General features: G+C 51.0%; 13 protein-coding genes across 13 annotated transcripts; 6 read left to right on the top strand and 7 right to left on the bottom strand.

Annotated features, from left to right (window-relative positions):
* Positions 1–60: 60 nt before the first annotated feature.
* Positions 61–1479, bottom strand: ASPWEDRAFT_117644 (uncharacterized protein; the record flags this gene model as incomplete). The annotated part of the gene is made up of 2 exons (XM_040828754.1): positions 61–1127; positions 1170–1479. 2 exons carry the CDS (start codon positions 1477–1479, stop codon positions 61–63), a joined length of 1377 nt encoding a protein of 458 aa, XP_040685855.1.
* Positions 1480–2726: 1247 nt separating this feature from the next.
* Positions 2727–8573, top strand: ASPWEDRAFT_161533 (uncharacterized protein). Its single transcript, XM_040829812.1, has 3 exons — positions 2727–3168; positions 3218–6358; positions 6407–8573. The coding sequence occupies exons 1-3, from the start codon at positions 2824–2826 to the stop codon at positions 8195–8197; spliced, it is 5277 nt and encodes a 1758-aa protein (XP_040685854.1). The 5' UTR covers positions 2727–2823; the 3' UTR covers positions 8198–8573.
* ASPWEDRAFT_116495 (LLM class flavin-dependent oxidoreductase) lies at positions 8244–9662 on the bottom strand (the record flags this gene model as incomplete). Its single annotated transcript, XM_040828659.1, has 1 exon — positions 8244–9662. One exon carries the CDS (start codon positions 9660–9662, stop codon positions 8244–8246), a length of 1419 nt encoding a protein of 472 aa, XP_040685853.1.
* Positions 9663–9887: 225 nt separating this feature from the next.
* On the bottom strand, positions 9888–11170 carry ASPWEDRAFT_118225 (zinc-binding alcohol dehydrogenase family protein; the record flags this gene model as incomplete). The annotated part of the gene is made up of 3 exons (XM_040828803.1): positions 9888–10414; positions 10467–10894; positions 10950–11170. The coding sequence occupies 3 exons, from the start codon at positions 11168–11170 to the stop codon at positions 9888–9890; spliced, it is 1176 nt and encodes a 391-aa protein (XP_040685852.1).
* A 412-nt stretch (positions 11171–11582) lies between these two features.
* Positions 11583–13131, top strand: ASPWEDRAFT_71504 (putative methionine permease; the record flags this gene model as incomplete). Its single annotated transcript, XM_040839180.1, has 3 exons — positions 11583–12506; positions 12552–12937; positions 12989–13131. 3 exons carry the CDS (start codon positions 11583–11585, stop codon positions 13122–13124), a joined length of 1446 nt encoding a protein of 481 aa, XP_040685851.1. The 3' UTR covers positions 13125–13131.
* Positions 13132–13219: 88 nt separating this feature from the next.
* Positions 13220–14804, top strand: ASPWEDRAFT_71503 (DUF895 domain membrane protein; the record flags this gene model as incomplete). Its single annotated transcript, XM_040839179.1, has 5 exons — positions 13220–13397; positions 13447–14491; positions 14536–14632; positions 14665–14716; positions 14782–14804. Exons 1-5 carry the CDS (start codon positions 13334–13336, stop codon positions 14802–14804), a joined length of 1281 nt encoding a protein of 426 aa, XP_040685850.1. The 5' UTR covers positions 13220–13333.
* Positions 14805–14861: 57 nt separating this feature from the next.
* On the bottom strand, positions 14862–16010 carry ASPWEDRAFT_116747 (aldo/keto reductase; the record flags this gene model as incomplete). Its single annotated transcript, XM_040828680.1, has 1 exon — positions 14862–16010. The coding sequence occupies one exon, from the start codon at positions 16008–16010 to the stop codon at positions 14862–14864; it is 1149 nt and encodes a 382-aa protein (XP_040685849.1).
* A 643-nt stretch (positions 16011–16653) lies between these two features.
* ASPWEDRAFT_71501 (uncharacterized protein) lies at positions 16654–17337 on the top strand (the record flags this gene model as incomplete). The annotated part of the gene is made up of 2 exons (XM_040839178.1): positions 16654–16798; positions 16901–17337. The coding sequence occupies 2 exons, from the start codon at positions 16654–16656 to the stop codon at positions 17335–17337; spliced, it is 582 nt and encodes a 193-aa protein (XP_040685848.1).
* Positions 17338–17432: 95 nt separating this feature from the next.
* Positions 17433–17767, bottom strand: ASPWEDRAFT_44238 (uncharacterized protein). The gene has a single exon (XM_040836213.1). It carries the CDS (start codon positions 17691–17693, stop codon positions 17526–17528), a length of 168 nt encoding a protein of 55 aa, XP_040685847.1. The 5' UTR covers positions 17694–17767; the 3' UTR covers positions 17433–17525.
* ASPWEDRAFT_186385 (uncharacterized protein) lies at positions 17768–18968 on the bottom strand (the record flags this gene model as incomplete). The annotated part of the gene is made up of 1 exon (XM_040832128.1): positions 17768–18968. The coding sequence occupies one exon, from the start codon at positions 18966–18968 to the stop codon at positions 18006–18008; it is 963 nt and encodes a 320-aa protein (XP_040685846.1). The 3' UTR covers positions 17768–18005.
* Positions 18969–19298: 330 nt separating this feature from the next.
* On the bottom strand, positions 19299–20780 carry ASPWEDRAFT_116729 (UDP-N-acetylglucosamine--dolichyl-phosphate N-acetylglucosaminephosphotransferase; the record flags this gene model as incomplete). The annotated part of the gene is made up of 3 exons (XM_040828678.1): positions 19299–20270; positions 20318–20498; positions 20542–20780. The coding sequence occupies 3 exons, from the start codon at positions 20778–20780 to the stop codon at positions 19299–19301; spliced, it is 1392 nt and encodes a 463-aa protein (XP_040685845.1).
* Positions 20781–21077: 297 nt separating this feature from the next.
* ASPWEDRAFT_44236 (putative nuclear pore protein (SEH1)) lies at positions 21078–22948 on the top strand. The gene is made up of 3 exons (XM_040836212.1): positions 21078–21405; positions 21461–22295; positions 22342–22948. The coding sequence occupies exons 1-3, from the start codon at positions 21220–21222 to the stop codon at positions 22446–22448; spliced, it is 1128 nt and encodes a 375-aa protein (XP_040685844.1). The 5' UTR covers positions 21078–21219; the 3' UTR covers positions 22449–22948.
* Positions 22519–24731, top strand: ASPWEDRAFT_44234 (putative proline permease). The gene is made up of 2 exons (XM_040836211.1): positions 22519–24599; positions 24647–24731. The coding sequence occupies exon 1, from the start codon at positions 22962–22964 to the stop codon at positions 24528–24530; it is 1569 nt and encodes a 522-aa protein (XP_040685843.1). The 5' UTR covers positions 22519–22961; the 3' UTR covers positions 24531–24599; positions 24647–24731.
* Positions 24732–25371: the final 640 nt, after the last annotated feature.

Below are 25371 nucleotides of genomic sequence, written 5' to 3'. Positions count from 1 at the left end.
ATACGAGAATTCAGTTGAATTATTATATATACATTTCCACCATGTGTATCTTTGAGGGTGTCACAACTCCAAAACCCCCGAAAGCCAATCATCCTCGACCAGCAGCTCAAGAAGGTCCGATTCAAGCGTCAGATCCACATCCCATCGTGCCTCTTTCTCACCCTCACTCGAATACCTCGGCAGAACAACAGACCACCCCCCAAAAAAGGCAAACGGAGTATCAAAATTCGTCACCGGACCGAGGGCTGCACCAAAATCCAGGCTGTAAATGTTCAAGTGCCGCCAGCTGGTCACGGTGGTCTTTGTGAATCTGATCTGCGAGCGGCTCCAATCGCTCTGCTTCCGTGCAAGGGACATGACCCTGTTGAAGAAGCGACTCTCGTAGGATTGGAGCTTTTCACGCATTCGCAGAGCGAGCTGGGTGAGTAGTGGTAGGTTTGGCTGGGGGGTGTCCAGGGCGGCATGGTTGATGTCTGTGGTTAGGATTAGGGGCATTGCCATGTTGCCCATGTAGTCTGCTGCGATGGAGGAGGCCAGCCGGGGCCGCATGTTCACGCCGATGGCGAGTTCAAGGGGGTCTTGCTTTGTGCCGGGCTGCGCTGTCTTGCCTCGAACCTTTTGGATGCAAAGCCCGAGAAGGCAGGATAACACGTCATTGCGCGATACGGAGGGGGGCTTGTCCGGAGACCCTTGGCTCTGTAACAATCGGTTGCATTCTTCCTGCAGACGGAGGACGTTCGCCGCGGAAAAGGTCAACCGACGCGTGCTCAGGGAGGAGGGTGCCGCGAACGTTTGTTCAAGGGGAATTTGCTCTCGGGGCACACCGAGCGGCCCCTGCAGGTAATCAATCCCACCCGGCAGACTGGCTGTGCTGTTCGGATCGGGTGGGTTCATGAAGATGGCGGTGATCCGCTTTGGATGGTCTGGTTTGGATGGCGTGCAGGTGACAGCCGGGGAGTTGCAGTATTCAGCCAGCGCCTCGAGGATTTTCCCGACGCCAGTCGCATCGAAAACGAGATGCGTAAAGTTTACCCCGAGAACTACCCCGTCGGTGAAGATGTTTGCTTGAAAAGCCACAGGAGGCCGTCTTTGGTCGGGGGGAATCATCACTGGCAACGGACAGAGGGCTTGGTTGTGGTACACTGATTCGAGCCCATTTCGAACGGAACCCTGAGACAGCAGAGGGACAGACGCAATCGAGGCGTCGAAGTGGCGAAATCGAAGAAGCTGGATGGGATCTGTGTTGCTTTGTATCGGCTGAATCCGTGCGACATTGTCTTTTCCATCGAGGTGGGGGTGAGTGACGATTTCCCCTGCTAAAAAGGGAAACCGTTCAACGAGGGACCTGGCTGCAGACTCCAAGATAGCTGCACAGCTTGATGGCTCCTTGGGCGCGAATGATATGAGAAAGGAGATGTAGGCATCTGCGAATTGATGGTCGAACGGGCTGAGAGTAAATGGAGCGAAGGAGGATGCCATGTTGCGAGATATCCGATATACGAGAGAACCAAGAAGAACGATCATTATGTCTAGGATATTTAATACTTTGAGGCAGCTACCAAGTCCGTGCTCGGATGGAAGAAGGGATCGGAGGGATCGGATGAAGGATCAAATGAGGGATCAATCTGCTCCAGGGCCTCCAGGCTGAAGATGACTGGTCTGAGGTGGTTTTTGCCTTTACGCGCGAGTTGGCCTCGCTATGTGGCGGAAGATGGAAACTTCCTAAATTTTCTTGCTTTTAAACTAGGCGACAAACTCTTTTCATATCTTATACTGTGCTTGCTATATGCTGATGATTTCATTGGAGGCAAGCTAGTTTCTTACATGGACGAATTGAGGTGCACCTATGGGTTTCTCTCGACCGACTACAAAACCTATATTGTCAAGAGATACGGCGACAATTCCTTTGAAGTCTCTCCTGGTATTGATTCTGGTCCTGTTAAGTTGTTTTCTGCTTGCTCTGAACTTATCAGGCAGAATAAATTGAAAAATCGATCACGCACTGTCCAGCTAGCTACTGAAAGATGTCATTCACCCTTTTTTATAATCTTCTAGCCATGAACCTGTAGATCGTCGATCAGGTTCTTTCAGTAGATGTACCCCAAGTCGGCAATCTGAGTGTAGACCACCTGATTTCGGAGCTGACAGCCATTCTTTCTGCCGCCAACCCCACGATGTGCAGCCACTAAACCTGTTCTGTTGCTAGTTCATTTCAATCGAGGACTAGTGTATCCAAATCTGACGGGCTGATCGATATCATTCGTCCGTAAATTACCGGCTTGAATTTCCACTTTCTTCAGACTCGATCTGTGTTGTCGTAATCCGGTTCTCTCCCGCCGGGCCGTAACCCAACCAAGGATTGTCAGATGTTTAAATGTCGATTAAATCTATATATGATTCCATGATAACACTGCTATAACCACATTGTTTAAAGTATGAAAATCTCCATGACATCCCATCCCAGCCGTAAGGTAACACAGCTTAGTCCACAGAGTGGGTCCTCGGTTCCTCCTGCGCTGAACAGGCGTTCATCACAGCCAAGGTGGATCCCCAGTGGGCCCGACCCATGGATTGACAGCGCTATTCCCTGCCTCAGCCAATCATGTATGATACAGTTCCGGTATGGGAACGTAAAATACAACAACTCCAGCGATCGTCGGCTCCAGCTCCATCTTTCCAGCTCTTGTCCAGTTCAGCTGCTCAGCCAGCCAGCGCAGTTCAGCCATCGTCATCTTTTCCCTCGTCTTTTTTAACCCCCAGAATGTCTTGCAACAACTCTTCCCTCCTCCATCGCTGGAGCACCTGCATGGCATCGGCTGCATCATGCTCCACGTCGACTTGGACTTGTCCCCGGCTGCCATCAGCCTGGCGGTCAACATCACCACTTTGCTCCTCGTCTCGCTTCTCGCTATCCCCGCACTAATTGCCATTGTCAAATCCGCCCGTCGCCGGAATCCCACCGGCGAACAGTACGCTGCCAACTTCTATCAGGATAAAGATGGAGAAGCCACCAAGGAATCCATCGCTCAAGTCTCCAAGAAGACTTATGCGATTTTCAACGTGATCTTTGTTGTGCTCGGCTGCTCCACCGCACTCACGCGGGCGGTGCTGATAGTCGTGTACAAACAACCGTTCCTTATCGAGACCTGGCTTCAGTTCGGATTATGGGTAAGAAAGACCAGATCGTCACGTTGAATTGATGCTAACATGTCTACAGCTCTTTCTGGTGGTTCAATCGACCGCCGTCCTCACGAAAAACCATTACACCGCTCGGTTTTTCCTGGGGTTGATGAAAGGATTGAGTTGCTTGATTTCCATCATCGCCCTGGCATTTGAGACATTCAATCGATGGTATTTTGGTCGGTGGGATGATGTCCAGGTCTATCTCATTTCTCTACAGGTCGGCTTGGCTGCTGCTGCCATGTTGCTCAGCTTCTCCTTCCAGCGACGTCCTGATGTCTTTAGGAATGGAACCGTTGTCGACCAGGAATACACCACTTCTGTCCTGGGCCGTCTGACATTCAGCTGGGCTGCTCCGCTGGTTGGGGTGGCGACACGCAGCAACTTCATCGAGGTGGAGCAGCTTGCCGAGTTGGATCTGGAGACTCGTGCGAAGAGTCAGCATGATACGTTCACCTGGATCGAAGAGAAGATGAATATGTTCAAGTCGGACAAAACAGTGGGGGTGCCACAGCTACCAGGTAAAGGATTCAACTTGCCCGGTCTGTCTAGCTTGCCAGGTTTGTCTGCTCTCGATCAATCATTCACCCTGCCCGGTATGGGTAAACCACCACTCTGGAGGATATTGCTGCTGTCCAACGTTCCCCAAATAACCACCCAAGTCCTTGTGTCGGTCCCCCAATGCCTGTTGACATTCGCGCCCCATCTCTGTCTTCTTCAAATCCTGCGATTGCTCGAATTGCGCGCTGAGGAAGCGGCAGTCTTCCTGCGTGTTCTACCCTGGGTCGCAGGACTCGGCTTGTCGATTGGATTGTCTTCACTCTTTGAGAACTGGAACTTTTGGATTGCCCAAAACAAGATCTCTCTCCGTGTCTACGAGCAGTTGTCTGCTGTCGCTTATGGCAAGGCCATGCGACTGGACGGATCTCTCAACAGAGACACCAGCAAGGAAAAGAACAAGGACAAGGCTCCGTTCCGCACGCAGAACGCCATTAATCTCGTTGCAGTCGATGTATCACGCATTGTACAGGCAGCGGGCCTTTTGTATAATGTCCTTGTAGCGCCAGCCAAACTTGCACTTGCTTTTGTGATCCTGCAGCGTCTGCTTGGATGGAAGAGTATGCTGGCGGGTGTTGCAGCTTTGTCTGCCCTCGCGCCTGTACACCACAAGTTCATGGAAAAGTCAAAAGAGGCAGATGCGAAGCTGAGAGCTCGTCGCGAGGAAAAGACCGCGGCATTGACTGAGGCTCTCCAGGGAGTCCGACATATCAAATTTGCCGCCTTGGAAGGTCGCTGGGAATCCAAGCTGAACCAGCTTCGCAATCTCGAATTACTCGCTCAAGGAATCGCTTCTGGATGGAAGGTCGCCTCGTTTTCTCTTTGGATCTTCACCCCGATCTCTGCATCGCTGGCTGCTCTCCCCGTATACGCGACCTATAATGGAGAATTACCCCCGTCCGTTGCATTTACTGCAATCGCTACTCTGACAACATTGGAGTCGTCCGTGTCTGCTGTTCCAGACTTGCTCACTCAGGTTTTGGATGCATGGACTAGTCTGGGCCACGTTAGCAAGTTCCTCGATGCCCCTGAGAAGGTGTCGAAGACTACACCGTCTGATATTGTCGCATTTGAGAAGGCTACCATCGCATGGCCCGGAACGGTCGAGAGCAAGGCTTCGTCTTCAACCGAGGACGATGATTCATCTGCAACCCTCAGCCAAGAGGCGCATTCTGATACAGAGTCTGGTGATTCATTCGGCCGGGGCAACGGTCCACCACCCAAAATTTCATCTGCGATACGTGCAGTCAAGGCGCCGATTCGTGCTGCTAAGGCTACAGTGCGCGGAGTCAAGGCAACTGTTCTTGGAGTGAAAAGGCGAGTTATCGCTACGATCAAGGGAATCAAAAGGCAGGCTATCAGGACCGTGAATGGTATCAAGACCCGAGTCCTCAAACGTGGCTTAAGTATCGCATCCGGCCCAATTAGTGCTTTTAACCACCAAGCCTCTGTGCCTCAAGCAGAGGACGCGCCATCTCAGCCCCAGGCCGACGACTCATCCTCTGAAGAAGAAACACCGTACAAGCCTCCGTTTACGCTGGGTGGGCTGAACGCAGAGTTCCCCAAGAATGGGTTGAGCATCGTTCATGGCCCAACAGGTTCCGGCAAGAGCCTTTTGCTTGCTGCAATCCTAGGTGAAAGTGAAATCGTCACTGGAAAGGTCAAGACCCCGGCACTGTCTGACGAAGAGGATATCTACAGCGCTGCCAGTGCCGCGAATGAATGGATTCTTGACTCTGCCATGGCGTATGTCGCACAATCCCCGTTGATCGAAGCATCTACCATCAAAGAAAACATTGTATTTGGACTTCCCTTCATTGAGGGACGCTATGAAAAGGTTCTCGCTGCCTGTGCTTTGACTCGCGATTTCGAGACCCTACAAGACAAAGACCTGACTGAGCTCGGACCGAACGGGGTAAACCTGAGCAGTGGCCAGAAAATGCGAATCTCACTTGCCCGTGCCTTGTACTCTCGCGCGGGCGTACTCATTCTTGATGATATCTTTGGCGCTGTCGACGTCCACACAGCCCGTCATTTGTACAAGCATGCCCTTACGGGTGATCTGGCAACAGGCCGTACCAGAATCCTCGCCACAAACCACGTCAAACTCTGCTTGCCTCGATTGGACTACTTGGTATACTTGAACAAGGGTTTGATGCGTTCCGCTGGATACGTAGACCATGCCCTGTTGGACGAGCTGATCGGTCGTGAATGCGACGTTGCGCAAACGGAGTCCGTGAAGAATAACGTTTCATTTACCCGATCAATGTTCAATTTCGTGAACAAGCAAGTCCATGATCGTGTAGTCGATCCTTTGGTCGAACGTGCGATCGAGCGCGCGAACGAAATGGACCCGATGATTGGCCGTATAGCTACAGCTGCAACGGATGCCTTGGGACGTGCATCGCCATCAGCAGCGGCGGCGGTATCTTCGGCGGTGGCTACTACAAGACCATCGCTTGCGAATGGAAAACCTGCAAACTTTGTTGAAGCCGAAGTTGGAAGCAGCAGCGTCACCTGGGGGGCGTTCCGTCGCTATATCAGAGAGTGTGGTGGATGGTATCTCTGGTTGCCGGTCGCTGTGGCTTTTCCGGCTTATATAGGAATTATTCTTGGAGAGGTATGTTTGCTGATTCTTTCATGCCGACTTGATATTGACATTGCATAGAACTGGGTGATCAAATTGTGGAGTAGCCAGCCACACTCGCCATCAGGATTGTCGCGGGAAATGCAAATCTATCTGGGTATCTATGGTAGTTTGTCTACTGCGGCAGTGATTGCCGGTACTGTGGGATGTTTCTTTGCTCTTACAGCCTCGATGCAGGCTTCCCGTCGACTCTTCCACCAGACCATGCCAATTGTCTTTCGCACCCCGCTACGCTGGCTCGACACTGTTCCGCTGGGCCGTATCCTAAGCCGACTCTCCGCTGACTTGAGCGTGATTGACTCGCGGCTGGGAATGGATCTGACTTTTATGGCATGCTACGCTATGCAGGTTGTGGGTGTCTTGGTTGCAGGCGTGGCTGCGAGCCCGCTCTCCCTGGTTGGAGTTTTCTTCCTAGTTTCAACATGCACACCGTACGCTCGCTGGTATCTCTCAGCATCTCGAGCTTTGAAACGCGTGGAAAGCGTCACCCGGATCCCGGTATACGAACTATTCGACTCGTCTAGTATGGGTTTGTCGACTATCCGTACCTACAGAAGGACGGATGTCTACATGGACAAGATGCACGAGAACATTGACCGACATGCACGGGCATGCTGGCATCTTTGTCTTGTCAACCGCTGGTTAACTTTCCGGTTGAACGCTGGCGCTGCTCTATTCGCAGTCATCTCAGCCCTCATTGCCGTGATGCAGCCGTACATCAGTGCACCGTTGGCTGGGTTTGCTCTCTGTCTCACATTGCAGCTCAGCACCGCCATGACGATGGGTGTCAAGTCCTACGCCAATTTTGAACAAGACGTCAACAGCGTAGAGCGAGTGCTTGAGTACGCGAAAGTCGGCACGGAAAATTATGAAAACGGCGAGGACGCACCAGAGGCCTGGCCGACCGAAGGCAAACTCGAAGTATCCGACCTCGCGGTCCAATACGCACCTGGTCAACCCGCTGCCCTGAGCGGAGTGACTTTCCAAGCTGAACGCAACGAACGCATTGGTATTGTTGGAAGAAGCGGAGCTGGAAAGTCTACTCTGGCTCTATCTCTGTTCCGCTTTTTGGAGGCCATGGAAGGACATATCTGGGTTGATGGTATGGATATTTCGCAAATCAGACTATCTGAACTGCGCAGTCGAATGGCGATTATCCCGCAGAACCCGACTTTGTTTGCGGGTACTGTGCGGTCGAATCTGGATCCATTTGGCGAGCACAAGGATGAGGTGTTGTTGAATGCTCTGAAGCGCGTGCAGTGGATTCCGAATGACAAGAAGGATGAAGATCCAGAGGCAGAGAGAAATGGAATTGAAGGTATCGTCAACGACATCACTGCGACTGCCAACCAAATGTCCGCAGCGGCAGACGACATGGTCAACACATTCAACACCTTCCTCGGCCGCGAGCAAAAGAGAACACCCTCTGCTTTGGATACCCTCATTGCAGACGGTGGCCAAAACATCTCTCAAGGCCAGCGCCAACTTCTCTGTCTCGCACGCGCCATGGTTTCCCCCGCGAAGATCCTCGTACTGGATGAAGCTACCTCGTCGATGGACAATATGACCGATGCAAAGATCCGCAACGCCCTGCATAGCACCAAGTCAACGATGTTGGTGATTGCGCACCGGCTGCGGACAGTTGCTGATTTCGATCGGATCCTGGTGCTGGACGGAGGAAAGATGGTCGAGTTTGGGCGTCCGAGGGATTTGATGCAGATTTCAGATGGCGTGTTTCGGGGGATGGTCGAGGAGGATTTGGAGAGAGAAGAGTTGAAGGAGAGGATTAATCTTCCTATTGTTCGGGCGTAAAAGCACTTCTCGATATTCATATTTATACTTCTATATACAATGAACATTATTTCGCATATGAAGGGACTTCCTCTCCCTGTTTCCACACATATTTCGACCCTGGATGCGACTCTTTCAGCCGATTCTGTCCTTGTCCATATACATTCTCTCTGAATGTCCCTCCTTTGACTGCATAATCATCCCAGAATAGTCCCCGTCGCCTCAACTCGGGCAACAACAACTCGATAATATCATCAAATGTCTCGGGGATACTCGCATAACTCAGATTGAACCCATCAATACCTGCAACGTCCACCCATCGCTCCAACTCATCAGCCACAGTCTGTACGCTCCCGATGATCTTCGCCCCGTTCCCTCCAAGCACCAGATACTCAGCGATAGTCTTCTTATCCCACTTCTTGCCCTCCGTGCCAGGGACTGTGCTCGCCCAGTGATTCACCATACTCCGCACAGCGGGGAGCTCGACGAATCTGAAATCCTGATCGTCATCGTACGTGGAGAGATCGTAGCCCGACCATCCGCCGAATAGAGCAAGGGCACCTTCACGATCGCCAAACGAAGCAAGATGGTTGAATTTCTCCTGTGCTGCAGCGTCGGTTTCTGCCACAATCACCAACACCCCAGCCACGACTTTGATATCAGCTGGATCCCGTCCAAACTCAGCCGCCTGTGCCCTCACACTCTCAATCGACGGCTTGATGAGCTCAGGCTGCTGACCATGCACGAATATCGCCTCGGCATGTTTCGCCGCAAACGCCTTTCCCGCCGACGACGTCCCAGCCTGTAACAGGAACGGCGTACGCTGCGGACTAGGCTCACACAGATGCGGACCGGGGACAGTGAAATACTTGCCCTGGTGGTTAATCTCCCTGACGCCATTCGGATCCGCATACCCATTCCCCTCGCCAGGCGCGTTGACGGCATCATCCCTCCACGACCCCTCCCAGAGTTTATACACAACCTCCAAATACTCGTCCGCGATGCGATGCCGCTCATCATGCTCGACTTGTGTGTTGAGCCCGAAATTCCGCGCCGCGGACTCGAGGTAACTCGTTACTATGTTCCAGCCCACTCGCCCGTTACTCAGATGGTCGACTGTCGAGAACCGTCTTGCCAGCGCATACGGGCTATCATACGTCGTTGACGCGGTGACGCCAAATGACAAGCTCTCCGTCGCAGCCGCCATGGCGGATATCGCATACAGCGGGTCGTTGATGGGATACTGGGCTCCGGCTGGGATGGCGGGCGCGAGATTGTGAGGCCCCTTGTAGACGTCGTACCCGCCGAGAACGTCTGCGAAGAAGATGGCGTGGAATTTGGCGGCCTCGAGCTTTTTGGCGATGGCGATCCAGTGGTGGATGGATTTGTAGGAGCGGCCGGTGTCGTTGGGATAGCGGGTTAGGCCGGGGTTGAGGTGGGAGGGGGAGTGCATTGCGAATGCATTGAGGATGAGGTTTTTGGGCATTCTGTTTATTTTTTTTTTCTGGTTGATTCTCAATCAATTGTTGAATTCTTGAATTCTTTGGTGTTTCTGGTGTTGTTTGTTGATGAGGGGTGAGGGGTATAAGTAGTGAATAAGACGTGATTTGGAGTCGAATTGCATCAGATCGTCCCAGTCAGATACCATAACATCGTTGTTTTATCTATCTACATCTAATTCATTCTATCATGACAAAAATAATCGTCTCAATCAATCCAAATCAACCACAATCCTCTTCCCTGATACCGTCCCATCCCTCAACCTCTCCAACGCCTCATTAATCGCCCCTAACCCTCCACTCACCCTCACCACCTCAGGCAGCGTGAGCACTTCTCTCTCCAACAGCCCCTCCAGCCACCTTACCAACCCCTCACCCACAGCCGGACACGCATGGAACACCTTAATCGGCACAGTATGATACTGGATCCCCTCGACCTGCTCCTTCGGGAGCCCCGTTAGTCCGAGTAAATGCGAGGGACGGGCTGGATCGACTTTGAGTGTTTGCTGAAGAAGAGTGGCCGTGTCGCGGCCGACGATGTCGATGGCGTACCGCAGATTGGAGCCTGTCAGGCCGCGGATGATCTCGATTGCGCGCTGGGGGTCGTGCCGGTCGACGAGAAGGTCTGTTCCTGCTGCGAGGAGTCTCTGGCCGTGGCGGGCTGCGTCGACGACGGTGATGACTTTTAGGCCGGCGAGTTTGGCGAGTTGAAGGGTTATGAGGCCGGTTGTTGTTGAGCCTGATATCGTTAGTATGATGTATGATATAAAGAGATGGAAGAGGATGCTTACCACCCCAGATGACAATCCACTCTCCGGCCTTGACCCGCTCAGAAGGAAAACACTCGCTCTTGACATTTTCAGGGATATCACTCGCATAACGGAGAACATCCACCAAATCCGGTCCGGGGACGGTCAACTTGGACAGATCCAATCCAAGGGAAACACCCAGTGCCAAGGAGGCAGCCACGAAAGCGACTCCTAGACTGGCAGCACCGGCAGTCGATGTGGATGATGGGATACGGGCTGCGTTAAAGTGCGTCGTGATGGCATATTCTTGGAATGCAGCTTTCCGGATATCACGGTAGTCTGTTGAGGGAACGAGGACTGTGTCCCCGACTTTGAGACGAGAGGATGATGATGATGATGTCTTGACGACTATGCCAGCGAGATCTCGACCGTTGATCCAGGGGAGACTGGGGATGCCGAATTTGAAGGCTCTATATTGCATTAATATGGATAGTGGCTCAGGATATGCAAGGGGTATGGGCATACGGTGCTTTCCAATCAATCGGATTCAAACCGATGGAAACAACCTTGACGAGAATCTCGTCCGAGTGAAAGATGGAAGGAATGGTATGATCATCGACGAGGGAATAAGGCTGTTTGAAGCCATTCAGCATAAGAACGCTCTGTCGGGGGGAAGGCTGCGGCTGGGTGACAACATGCTTGTCGATAACCAGCGGTGATTCGAGGGTATATGTTGCAGTGGCCATGGCGGTACGGGCTGTAATCTTATGATGTGTCTATGTACAGTGATGTGTCTGTCTGTCTATGGATGATCTTTATGCTCAGAGGAGGTGATATGGCCCATGACCCTGGCGATGATAGCCGGGGATTGCTCATGGCGGGGGAGGATGGCGTGATGAATGGAGTGATTTTGGAGAGAATGAGCTCAGAAAGTTAGAGGGATGGAGTAGTGATTTGCATTCTCTGTTTGGCCTGTGCTGGATTTATTTTTGGGCTTATCTCTCTGGGGATTGTTTATTAATGATCATCTCGGGTCATCGGATCGTCGTGATATTGTTGTTGTATAGCATCATCTCCGTCCTTATAACCGAACCGAGTAGCTTCAACGTAGCCTCAACCACAACTACACCAAACTCAAATCAATAGATAGAAAATAGAATGGAAAATCCAGAAACAATCAAACTCTCCCCCTCAAGTTCCTTCATCCTCATCATCTCCCGCGTCCTGGGCAGCGGTATCTTCGCCACCCCCGGCGCCATCGTCACAGCCACTGGCAGCATCGGCCTGACTTTAACCTCATGGATCGCCGGCTCGATCCTCGCCGGCTGCGCCCTGGCCGTGTCCATGGAATACGGCTGCATGCTGCCGTGGTCTGGCGGCGACAAGGTGTATCTCGAGTATACGTATCCACGGCCACGGTTTCTGACATCGACGCTGGTGGCCACGCATGCGATCCTGCTGGGGTTCACGGCGAGTAATTGCATCGTGTTTGCAAAGTACACGCTGTATGCGCTGGCTGTTGAACCGACGACGGTCAAATCGAAAGTGTTGGCTGTGTTGTTGCTCACTGCGATCACGGTGATTCATGCAGTGTTTGTCAAGTCGGGGATATATATCCAGAACGCGCTGGGATGGACGAAGATCGTCCTCATAGTCGCCATGGCACTGACTGGTCTCTGGGTGATTCTTTTCCACTCGCCAGACCATCTGAACAGCCTCACCTGGGATGGTATCTGGGAAGGGTCCAACTGGAACTGGGGTATTCTCTCCACAGCGTTGTTTAAAGTGCTCTATTCCTACGCCGGTCTGGATAACGTCAACAATGTCCTAAACGAGGTGCATCGGCCGGTGCAGACGCTCAAGGTGGTCGGCCCGGCTGCACTCATTACAGCTGCTGCGTTGTATCTCCTGGCCAATCTGGCGTATTTCCTGGTCATCCCGATTGACGAGATCAAGAAGAGTGGTGAGCTCGTTGCTGCGCTCTTCTTTGAGCGTATCTTTGGCGTCTCGGGGCGCGTCTTCTTCCCTCTTGCCATTGCCATTTCCGCTGCTGGCAATGTCATGGTCGTCACTTTTGCTCTGGTACCTTCTCCTCATCTCCAAATCATCAAGATGCTAATCAGATAGTCCCGCGTGAACCAAGAAATCGCCCGCTCCGGCTTCCTCCCCTTCTCCTCGCTGCTCTCCTCCTCTCGTCCCTTCAACTCGCCCCTCGGCGGCCTCATCGTGCACTACATCCCCTCGCTCCTCGTCATAACCCTCCCCCCACACGATGTGTACAACTTTATCCTCGACGTAGAGGGCTACCCGGCGCAGCTCTACGCGTTGGCCATCACACTCGGTCTGCTTCTTCTCCGGTATAAGCAGCCCGATCGCCATCGTCCGTTCAAGGCGTGGTTGCCTGCTGTGTGTCTGCGAGGACTGATTTGTGTGGCGTTGTTGGGAGCGCCGTTTTTTGGGCCGAGGAATGCGGGTTGGGGGGGTGTTGCTTATGCGGTTGTTGGGGTTGGAGTGTATGTTATTCCTTTTTCTTTTTTATGTTTTGATGATGCTAATGATGATAGTATTCTCCTTGGAGTGTTATACTGGTTTATATGGACCGTCGTCCTCCCCAGAATCGGTGGATACGTATTAACAGAAAAGGCAGAAGAGGTGGATGGGCGGTTAACCACGAGGATTGTGCGATATGAAGCTATCTAGCATTCCTCTTATCTTAGCCTATATAGATCTAGATTTAATATTAATTAATATAGATTAGTTGATTATGCTATTCTGCACGCGATGCCGTGCGAGCACGTAATCATAGTCGAAAAGGCATCACGGCGGAGTATTTCCTCTTAGATCGGGGATTGATACTATTTATTTCTGACAGCTGCAGTGACAGACAGTTTAATCTTGCATTGACAGACATGACAGACAACATGTCGAAATCTATCAATCAAGAGGTTACCCCTGTCGACACCACCTATCCAGGTACTCCCTCACATTTCCATCCCTCACCTCATCCATATTAATGAAGCAGTAAAATGGTACCGCTCAACCTTCTACAACGCCCTCATCCTCGGGATATGCAACCTCCTCGCCCCCGGAATCTGGGGCGCCATGAACTCCCTCGGCGGCGGGGGCAGTGAATCGCCCTACCTCGTCAACGCCGCGAACGCCCTCACCTTCGGTCTAATGGTGGTATCCTGTTTCTTCTTCTCCGGCCCGCTCGTCCGCACAATAGGCATAAAATACACCCTCATCCTCGGCACAATGGGGTACGCCCCCTTCGCGGCGGGCCTGTACGTGAATAACCGCTACGGCGTATCGTGGCTTATCCTCCTCGGCGCGGCGCTGTGCGGGCTCTCCGCGGGGATATTCTGGATGGCAGAGGCGGCAGTAGCACTATCCTATCCGGAACCGTATAACCAGGGACGGTTTTTGGGGTTCTGGTTGAGTTTCCGTGTGGGAGGGCAGATTTTGGGAGGCGCGATTAATCTCGGCGTTAATGCGCATCGGGCGACGGCGGGGAGTGTCTCGTATGCGGTGTTTATTGTGTTTATCGCACTACAAGCGTTGGGCCCGTTTGCTGGGTTGTTGCTGAATAAACCGGAGAAAGTGCAGAGGTCTGATGGGGTTGCTGTGAAGTTGGGCTTGACGCATGGCGGGTTGACCGAGTTCAAGGCGATGGCGAAGTTGTTCATCCGGAAGGACTTTGTGCTTATCATTCCTCTTATTTGTCAGGCTGCATATTCGGAGGCAGTCATGTTCACGTTTGAAGATCTCTGGTTCTCTGTCCGTGCTAGAGCTCTGGGTTCATTCCTCTCCGGTATCGTGGCGCTGACAGTCGGGAACCTGCTCGGCGCATTCATCGATAACCGGTCCATTTCGCTCAAGAAACGATCTCGGATTGCCTTTTTCGTCGTGCTGGGACTGCAGGGTGCGTGGTGGATCTGGGGGACGGTCATCGTGACCGAATTTCGGGCGTCGCAGCCGGTGTATGATTGGAGTGACCCGGGTTTTGGGAGGGGATTTGCCCTGTTTTTGTTTCTGGTTGCTGGGTTCCAGTTGAATTATATGTTTTTGTATGTCCTCCCTCTGCTGGTTTTGATGATTGCTAACAGTTTAGGTACTTTGTTGTGGGCAATCTGGCTCGTGATGAAGAAGAGGTTATTCGCATTGCTGGACTCTTGCGAGGGACGGAATCTGCTGCCCAGGCAGTTAGTGTAAGTATTCTTCCATACTCTATCTACTTCAGCTAACAAGTCAGTATGGCCTCAGCAGTATCTCCATCATGGCGTCAGTTGGAGGTACGTATCTCAATTTCGGTCTCTGGGCCATCGCCCTCTATCCTGCTTGGCTTGTTGTCAAAGAGATTGGCGTGACGCTGGGAGATAAAAAGGTGGAGCGAGAGTCATCACATTGAACGATTAAATTAAATATATACAATAACTATCATTGGCCAATTGCCTTGGACGACTGCACAAAAGCAAAAGGAGCATTAGACCCCAACAGTAAACTTGCCTTCCCTGTGACCTTAGGGTCCGGTCCGATAAAGGTGTTGGGGAATCCAACGTCCAACGGCTTGACGCTTTCCAAATATTCAATCTGTTCCGGAGTCAAATTGATCTTGAGAGCTTGGATGTTGTCGTGGAGGTGTTCAATCTTTCGGCCTCCAACCAGAGGGAACACATTCGGCGCCTTGGACATGACGTATGCAATGGCAATCGCTGTCACTGATTCAATGCCATGTTCCGAGGCAACCTTGGCCAAGGCCTCGCTCATTCGGATTTCGTCTTCAGTCTGGTCTGGGCCAAACATGCTGCGCAATCCCTCGCCGTTCTTCTTTCTCTCTTCAAGGGCCTTCTTGGTCTGGAATTTGCCGCTGCCCAGAACATCCCAAGGAGCGAGAGCCATGCCAAAATGACGAGCCATAGGGATAATCTCGCGTTCAAAGTCACGCAGCATCACATTCCACCGACCTTGGTAGACACTGAATGGGGTCTTTCCATGAGCACGGGCATAGGTGTTGGCTGCGCTGACAACCCACGCAGGAGAGTCGGAGATTCCCAGATACAAAACCTTTCCTTGCTCAACCAGAATGTGCAAACTGTCCATGATCTCCTCAATCGAAGTAGTGTGGTCCCACCAGTGAAGATACAAGATATCAATCCAGTCGGTCTGCAACTTGCGCAGCGAGTCACGCACACTCATGTGAAGACTGCGTCGGTGGTTTCCGCAGCTGTTGGGAGCTTTACCCTTGCCCAAAGCGTAGGATCGGTAGTCGGTGGTGAACTTGGTCGCCAACACCACTTGGTCACGGTTCTTTCGCGATGCCATCCATTCGCCGAGCCATTCCTCGGATTGTTCCGCTTGGTAGTTGTTTGCGGTGTCGATAAAGTTGCCGCCTGCCTCGAAGAAGGCATCCAGGAGTTTGAACGACTGTTCTTTGTCCATTGATCCCATGAATTGAGACCATGCGTCGCCAATGGACATGGCGCCCAGCTGGAGGGGCGATACACGAATGCCCGCCGTGGAGGAGAGCACCCGGTATCGACCGAGTTCGGTCGTAGGCTCAGGGGCGGGTGCGAAGAGTTCATTCATCTTGAGATTGAAGTGTTGAAAGGGATTGTTAAAGAGTCAGTCAGATTTAGAATAGACAATTGACAACCCGACTCAGCAGATGGAAGCTAATTTATATTCTGGAGTGCAGCCACAAGGTGACTCGATGACTTCATGGCGTTGTCTTAACTCCGGGCTCACTCCACTCCACCCGTGGGTCTGAAGAGAGAAGGATAGCCACAGTCGGTGAATATGCTCCAGGCATCATATTGTGGGGTTTATGCAAATGGATGACCAAACGGACATAAGGTGCATAGGCAGGACGCAGGACGGGGATGGGCTGAGTTTGGTAATGATCTGATGATCTACCGGGGACCGCATGGAGTCAGGAACGGAGTTAACGGTGCTGACTGCTGACAACTTTCGGATGGGTAGTTATGGTGGTTCCGAGTCGGATGGTCAAATGACATGACGTCGGTCAGTTGGATGAGATGAAATGGATGGGATAATCAATTGAATTGACTGAGATTATGAAAGATGCAAAGGGGAAAAAGAGAGAAGAGAAGAGAAGAGGGAGGGGAGCTGAGGAGTTATCTCCGGCTGACGCTAGGACGAAAGCGGAAGTCAGCTGTACAACAACATAAAGAACAAGAATGGAGAATAATTATGTTAAGGAAGAATCAGAATGATCAGGGTAGTCTCGCCACATCAGGCCAGTTGGTGTTATCTCCACCTCGCCGGGGAATGGATTCCTGGTTTAGAATGCCCGCTTCCATGGATCATTTCGTTGACGCTGCTGTGGATTGCTGCATCGGAAGGGAGATCGCGAGGTGTGCCCATGTTGGGGCATCCATCTGCCGTGGTGTTGTTCGAGACGAGTGAAGATGGGGAGAATTTCTTTTCTGTCAGTGATATCTGATATGGATATACAGAGTGGAGAAGAGGAGCTCACCAAGAATCCACTACAGCAAGACCATCAAACACATGCACATCCAAAGCGCAGCGTGTCATGAGGCTGGTTCGCCTGTCATCGAACAAGAAACGCAAGGAATTCATTCTCTGCTTGTGCCACATCTTCGACGACTTAGCGTCTGAAAGGACACTTTGCTCTCTGATCCCTCGATATTCAACACCACCTGAATCATCCAGTTCAGCGGTGCATCGGGCAGGAGATGCTTCTGGCCTGGGTCAAGAGGATAAACCCTCTAATATCACTGTGGTTGCCTGCAAACCAGACTTCTTTGAGATTGACTGGTGGACCATCTGGGTCTGGGATCAACAGGACAGGCTTGAACTTGAGCCGTCGCTCGTGGATAGACACAGCATGACGGATATACCATGCCGAAGGACTGGCGATGGCTCTGTATGAAGTGAGATAAAAGGGATTTCAAACTGGCCGACACTATCCACGAGGTCGAATAGTCGAATTCCACTCCTTGGTCGACCGTTTTGACGACTTGGGGTGTAATTTTGGGCCAGGGGTTGTAGTAAGTGACTCTGGAGGCTGGGGCGTTGACATATGTGCCAATGCCAGCTGAGGGGTTAGTTCAGTTGAAACTATACAGATAGACAGAGGAAGAAGACATATGCGGGTAATATGGAATTTACCAGGGGAATACCGATCCAGCATCTGTAGATCTTGACAACGTTGGTGTCTGATTCATTGCCTTGGAATTGGTTGCCAGTGCCATCGAGGCAGAGAATGATGCGACGGGGTTGTTTCATGATGATGAGATTAATGAGATAGACATGAAGATGGATAGAGAGAGAGCTGAGCTGAACAGCGTTAACTATTGAAGGGAACATCTGCCACTACTAAAGATAACAAAGGCCTTATGAACACCTGAGTAATTTCAAGCGCTTTGTTTCGACATATACAGGTGATCATTGATGCTGCTCGAAGAACATTCTCTTCATCAATTGAATTACAGTTCAGCTCGTCATCAGAACATCGGCAAGGTATCATTCGCCGGAACCATTTTCAAGACGATGCTCTAGCTCTAAATATCAACCCCTCTTCACCGATATCTCGTCACTTCATAGCCCCAGAAGGAATTTTGGAAGAAACTTGTCTCGCATCTCTTGCGTTATTGACTCAGCGGTGTGCTGATATTCAGCTTCAAGCCAGTGTTGCCAATCCCAGTCAATCCAAGAATCAAAATCAAAAGTACGACGGTGAACCTTATGCCACCGCAGTAAAGGGGAGATGTATATCCCTGAAAATTGTCCAGAGTCTGAATGGTTGGTGTAACGACCTGCCCGGCCAAAAAGAGCATCCCCAAAATCAATAAAAACAGTGTGCTTCTGTTCACCAGTATTGACCAGGATGATGTTTCTCGGATGAATATCCGTAAGAAGGATATCTCTGGTATAACTCAGCGTCTCAAAATCCACCACTGACTTCATGATACTTTGGCGACATTGGCGTGGCAGTGTGCGGGGCTGACAGTCTCGCATTGGCAATCCAGGTACAAATTCTATCAGAATAAGGCGGACGCAGCGCTTAGTTGATGAATTGACAAAGATATCCAATGAAAAAGCCCCATAGTATCCTGGAATCATAGAGCCCTGAAGATCTGAAAATGCCTTATATAGCTCAGCTTCGTGTGTGTAGTGCTTGTCAACACTAGCAAAAGGGTTGATGTATCCTTCATCATCGTCAAAATATAAAGGGTCATATATCTTAGCAACGACGCGCTTTCCTTCTAGACTTTCTAAGGGACGGTCTGCTGCAAGAACATCAACCACGACCAACTGGGCGTTATGGTTGTCTCCAACACGCAAGGTGTCATAAATGTGAAGATCAACGCGAGAGGAGTCGTAGGACCCTTGTAACGGAGGATGAAGTAGACATCGTTCCACGCGGTCAATCTCTCTGCTTTCCATCTCACCAGTATCGTCATTTATGCAGCAATCGGGGGTAACTTTGGTGGGAGGAGGAGGAAGATGTTTTTGAACGGTGAACTGCCAGCCCGTCACATATGGAACCGGAGGTTTCATTCTGTCCTTTCGTCCAGCTGATTTAGAAATTATGCTCAATTGCAAGTGCACATTCCAACCCACAGCAAAGAGCGGAGAGTAAGTCACGTGTACTTACAGGAATAGTAATTGGAGTTGGTGATGATATTAGTTGATATGGGTTGGGGGCAGTGAGTAATTTTGTCTAGTAGATATTAGAGCTAGGTGATATATACCATAGTGTAGTGGATATATAAGAGGTAGTTCTAGTGAATTGAAAAGTTCGGGTTGTCTATGCCATTACCAAGAGTATGTTGATCTGGACGTGAACATGTTAAACTCAACTCTATCTATATATACAAAGACTGCCAATCAAGCCAAAGAAAGATTATCCTCCCTAAAAACCAACAACGCAAGCTGGTGACGTACAAACAGCCCCAGCAACCCACACACCGTTTGCACAAACACCATACTCAACGCAAGTCTATCCTCTCTCATCGGCCCCATCCACACCAGCCACAGATTGAGAATAGTCAGATTCGTCGACTCGACTATCTTTCCCTTTTCGTTCCTCGTTACCCGGACTAGTCTCAGCATGTGCAGAATTTCCAGACCAATCCCGATCAGCCTGGACGGGGGTACATCCCACACTGTCACGGATGGTTCGAGGAGGCCGGTTCTGGCGTTGAATTTTGGTAAGCGGTGGCGCGGGCACGGGATTAGTTTGAAGAGCTGGGGAGTTGAGTAGAGGAAGTTGAAAATCTGAGGGATGAAGAGGAGGAGCAGGGTTTTGCTAAAGTGGCCCAGGATACCGACAACTGCGAATACCATTCCTGCAAAGTAGCAGTATGTGTCACCGACAAACACCTGGGATGGGTACCAATTGTGAGATAGCAGTGCCAGGGACACGCCCACGAATGGAAGCAGGAAGTACATGGAAAACAGATGCGAGTCCACGGCAGGATGCGGGAATGGTGCAAAAGGCGCGAGGTATAGAAGATCGTTTGCAATCAACAACACTGCAATCACCAGTGACTGGGCGACTTCCACTCCGTTCACGCCTGCCAACATGTTGATGGCGTTCGGGCAGAAGATGGCCACGGCGGCCATGTACGCATAGTATAACCAGCCGAGGTCAACGATAGTACCCAGATAGTCCTGTAATGGCACTGGGACAACAACCTGCGTCACACCAAAGTCGACAAAGTACACGATCAACATGGGAATTGCACCGAATGCGGGAATCAGGACTTTGTGTCTCCATCGGATGTCGAGAAGATCATCTCCAATTCCGAGAATGACAATACATTGTAGAGACAGGAGGCCAGAAAGATAAGATGCAAGCTAGACTGTCAGCATTGAGCATAACAAACAATCAAATTAGTGCTAACCTTTCCATGCGGAAATCTATGCAGAAATCGACCATTCTCGACATGGTCAACTTCCACAACCACATCTCGGTTTCCTCCTCCAGACGTAGCCGCCACAATATCCTTGTAGAATGCAAACGGAATGAAGAAGATAAGCGCTAGCAGATATACAATCGCGCAAACCGCCCCCATTGTCTCTGGTCTGTTCGTATCAGTACTAGCCCTCTTCAATGGATTGAACATACATTTCAGGTTTCTTCGGCTTTGCCATATCCTTCCCTTTCAATCCAGCTTTCATAAAAACTGGCCCCAGCCATCGGATCATACTGAATGTAATGGCAAAAGCAATTCCGCTAAACGCAATTGATGCCACCAAAGGCGCCCCTTCGCCCTGGAACGTGTTGATCATGACGCCTACGCAGACTCCCACCAGAACCAGGAGACGCCAGGTCTCCCCATTGGAGAGGGCACTTGCAGAACTCATGGCGTGCAGCAGATCGTCACCATATCAGATATCTCTCCTCAATAATTCCAACGGAGAATTTAAATGTCCTCGAAGCCACGAATGCAGCTGACGCAATCTGGCTTCAAGCCCCATTCTGCCTGCGATCTCTGACCGCTCGCAGGCGGGGAGCAGACCATCTGCCCCTTTTGGTTATCTAAGCGAAACACTAGTCTCAACCAGCCTTCCCTATGTCAGCTAGCGCAATATGACTAATCCGTTTATGTTGCGCTTCACATGCTGATGCACGTCCAGCTCGAATCCATGCATGCGGCAGCTTCACCACTGAACTACGGCTACTCTAGAGCCTCTCGCCCAGCTGTTCATCCCTGCTTCCCTGCTGTCTGTATTCACTCAGTCAGAAGGATTGACCGAGGTTGAACTTGGCTTTGTTGAAAACGAGCTACCGGATCGGCCCGATATGTCGTCTGGATTCGCCGACTTCGACGCGGGCCATCGTGACCTAGTTACCGTCACCAAGTTCAATTTCTACGGCAATCGCATCGTCACAGCCTCGTCTGATCATCGGATCAAGGTCTGGGACCAAAAAGATGGCGAATGGCAGTTGACAGACACCTGGCGTGCTCACGACGCTGAAATCCGCGATGTAAGCTTTCTTCCCTCGCGTCTGGCGCGGTGCTCGTCTCACGCTCCTTCTGTAGGCTACTTGGAATGGCCCGTTTTCAGGTCAGCATATTGGCAGTGTGGGAGAAGACATGAAATGTAAGATATGGCAAGAAGATGTCACGCAGCCGCCCAATTCGGGCCGACGGTTCAGGCCTATTTTTCGCATGACGGCTCCCCATCGCCATCCGTTTGTTTCTCTGGACTTCCGTAATATCGACCTGGAGTCATGGCTTGCTGTCATCACTCGCGATGGCTATCTTATGGTCATGGAGCCTGTGACCCCGGACACGCTCGCTGACTGGCAGCCTCTCGATCAATTCCGGGTCTGCGCCGTGCCACAGCGAGGCGAGGAGACCAGTTTCAAAGTCCAATTTCACCATGATCCGTCGGATAGAACGCATTCGGTTCTACCCAACTCGGATCGTAAGAGCCTCTCCCTCGTGGTGGCCGCCATGGATACAGTCAAGGTGTATCGCACAGACTCCAATCGCCGGTTCTATCACGCCATTGAATTGAGCGGACACGGCGGTCTTGTGCGAGATATCTCCTGGGCCAATGGCTCAGTTCGAGGATACGACCTTATCGCTAGTGCTTGCAAGGATGGCTTTGTTCGTGTTTACGAAGTTTATACCTCAATATCCAGCAATGGCACTCAGAAGTCGAATGGCCGTCATGGTGCACTCACCCAGTCGCCATCGATGCGCGCAACAACACAATCCGGCATTGGCTCTGCTCTTGCAAATCGCCCCCCTGCATCCATGTCTAACCGCCCAGCGACCGGTGACTCGCAATTCGAGCATTCCTACAGAGAAGTCGCATGTATTGATAGCAAGCATCTCGACGTGTGGCAAGTCGAGTTTTCGTATGCTGGTAAGTTTTATATCCCTGCATAGTATTCCTTGATTAACTGTTATAGGTGACTGTCTCATCTCGTCTGGTGATGACGGAACTGTTCGATTTTGGAAAAAGTCCTTGTTAGGTGAATGGCTAGAGTATGCCGAAACCAACATGGCATATCAGTAGCTTGCTTTTCTTCTCGAAACTATGTTTCCATGCCTGCTGTGTTTAATTTCTGCGTGTTGAAGAGGATGGGATGGGATGCTCTTTCTCTTTGCTGCGGCCTTCTCGACTACTTCCTTTTCTGTGATTACCCCTTTTGCCTCATGTCTGCATTTGATAAACTGTGATACCCATTCAATCATGGCATGTCTCCATGTCTGATTCTATTTAATTATTCTTCGCCTCTGCATTCTTGGAACTCAGATAACTGAGCTTATATGGTCAAATGTCTATAGACATGGGATTTTCGCCGACCAAGAGAACTTAATTCATGCTCTTCGTGGTTTCCCAACGATCTCACACAGGATCAATGTCTAGCAGGGCGGTTGCGACCGGAACCTACCCTGCTGGTAGTCTATTCGAGTGTATCTACGTGTAGCTGGCTCTTCCGTTCGTTCGCTACCTATCCACGCTACCTATTCGTTCTTCTAATGAATCCATAACCCTATCAAGGGTCATTATTCTTAACTCGCCATCATGGTACTTAATCCGACTCTTGGAACTGGCTTATTTATCGGCTCAGGCCAGGCTTTGGCCGCCGGTGGTCCTGCCTCGTTGCTGCTCTCTTTTTCTTTCATATCCGTATTGGTCTATTGCTTAACGACAGCTGTTGCGGAGATTTCAGCGCATATGCCTGAGAAGGGTGGAACACTGGTGACTCATGCCTATCGATACTCTTCGAACCATATGGCGTTCTCAATGGGCTACCTTCGGTGGTATTCCCTAGCAATGCTGGTACCTTTCGAGATCACCAACGCTATTGTCCACGTCGGGATGTGGATTCCCGGACCTGCCGTTGCGATTCGAGTCAGTATAATCACAGCAATTATCTTCCTCTTCAACCTTCTTCCTGAAAGAGCATTCAAGCGATCGGAAGCCTTTTTTTCTGGCCTGAAATATGTCACGACTGGTGGATTGGCAATTGTCTCAGTCGCTCTAGCCATTCGCGGGGTCCCTGGAACCGGAATACGAGGGTTTTCATATTGGAATAATCCCGGTGCCATGAACGAGTACCTGATCAGCGGCCCTGCAGGACGCTTCTTGGGCTTATTACAGTGCCTACTCTACAGCGCCGTTTCCTTTATCTTCCAGCCCGAGTTGACGGTCCATAGAGCTGAAGAGGTCGACTCAAAAGTTCGCCCAAGCATCTTCAGCGTGGCACGAATCGATAATATCCAACTCGTCTTCATGTACATCATTAGTGCCGTGTCCGTCGGCTTGATGAGTCCTTTCACCGAGCCATCCCTGACGAATAGCGGCCTTGGTGCTGGTTTCTCACCATACATGATCGGTATAAGGAACTCCCAGCTCCCAGTCCTACCCATCGTCGCGACTATAACGATACTGCTCTCATCCGTGGCCTCGGGTCGCTCTTTTCTCTATCTCTCTTCGCGAACTCTGTGTACACTGTCGGAGTCGGGGCATGCCCCTGCCTTGTTTCAAGCCCGCACAAGATGGGGAGTGCCGTACGTGGCCGTCATCACATCGGCGCTGTTCTCCGGATTTGCGTATCTATCTCTGGCTACATCAAGCTCAGTCGTTTTCAATTGGCTGATGCACTTTATCACAACCTCTGGGTACATTTCATGGCTGGGCGCCTGCGTTTCGTATCTTCAGTTCCGTCGGGCGACCGAAACACAAGGCTTTGCTCCTGTCTATCGGGCCCGAATTCAGCCATATGGGGCATACTTTGGTATCGCGAGCTGTACTTTGTTGCCTCTGATCAATGGAATCATTGTCGCAGCACCCTCCCAGTTAACCGCGAGCAAGTTGATTCCAGCATATCTCGGGATTCCTACGTATCTGCTCTTGTACTTTGGACACCAAGCGAGGGATGCTATTACTCGACGCAACGTGAAAACCAAGGAGGTCAGTATCGAACAGGGTGGGAATGTAGTGGAGGAGCCATCTCGACAGGACGAGGGCAAATTTGAAATCGAACTTCCGACCTTTTTCCCTCTGGACTTGGATCTCCCGAATCTTGGTCTCCCAGACTTTGACGCTGAACCTCGACGACCTGGCTCGACAAGAAAAGGCAGGACGTGAGATGTATTTCCTGATGAGAGTGGTGATTGTTTCTCTTGGGGTGAGAGTTGATCCGATGCGACGATAGACCTAGAATATTCTTAGAAAACAATCACTAGCATTATGTATATGATATTCATGCTGTATTCATCCGTTCATCTGGGTTGATAATTCACAAAACACAAAGCGTACTGCATCACCTGGTACCCAATGCCAGCTGGCCGTTGTGCTTGAGAGGGCGGCCGCAAAGCGCGTGTCGAGCGATCAGTTGACGGCGGGCGATCCACTTGCAATGATCGACAGTCGATGTTAATATTTGGAGAGGATTTATTACTTACATACAGTTGGGAAAAAGAAAAAAGCGTGGCAAAAGCAAAAAAACCAAGGCGAAAGGGACACAACAAGCGTGAACCAGGAAGCAGAGGGAATCCGAATAATTTCTCCATCTCGACCGCTTTTGGCAGTGCCTGAGCTTTGGGCCAGCATCGTCTAGTCCGTCTGTCGCCCGTCGTTTCGCTTCATCTTCCTTTCATCTTTTCTCTCGCCCTTCTTCGTGCCTCTATTTTGTTGTTTCTGTCTCTCCGTTCGATCCTGCAATTTCCCCTTCTCTTCTCCCTTTCCGCTCCATCTCATCTCCATCGCATCTCCTCCTTCCCCTTGCCTCTCTCCGTGCCACCCAGATGACTTTCTTCCCCAAGCTGTCACTTCCACCCAATCTTCACTTCTTTCTATCCGCTACTTTATCCAGAGTACTATTCTGGGTATTTTCCTATTATTCCCAACTCGCTCACCCACTCTTCTCGCTCCCTACCCCCTGAAGATTCCCTTCTAGGCGAATACAGCAAATGATCCAATCTATATT

The sequence above is a fragment of the Aspergillus wentii genome (genome assembly GCF_001890725.1).
Source record: "Aspergillus wentii DTO 134E9 unplaced genomic scaffold ASPWEscaffold_7, whole genome shotgun sequence".
NCBI classification, from domain to species: Eukaryota; Fungi; Ascomycota; class Eurotiomycetes; order Eurotiales; family Aspergillaceae; genus Aspergillus; species Aspergillus wentii.
This window is presented reverse-complemented; position numbering and strand designations above follow the sequence as displayed.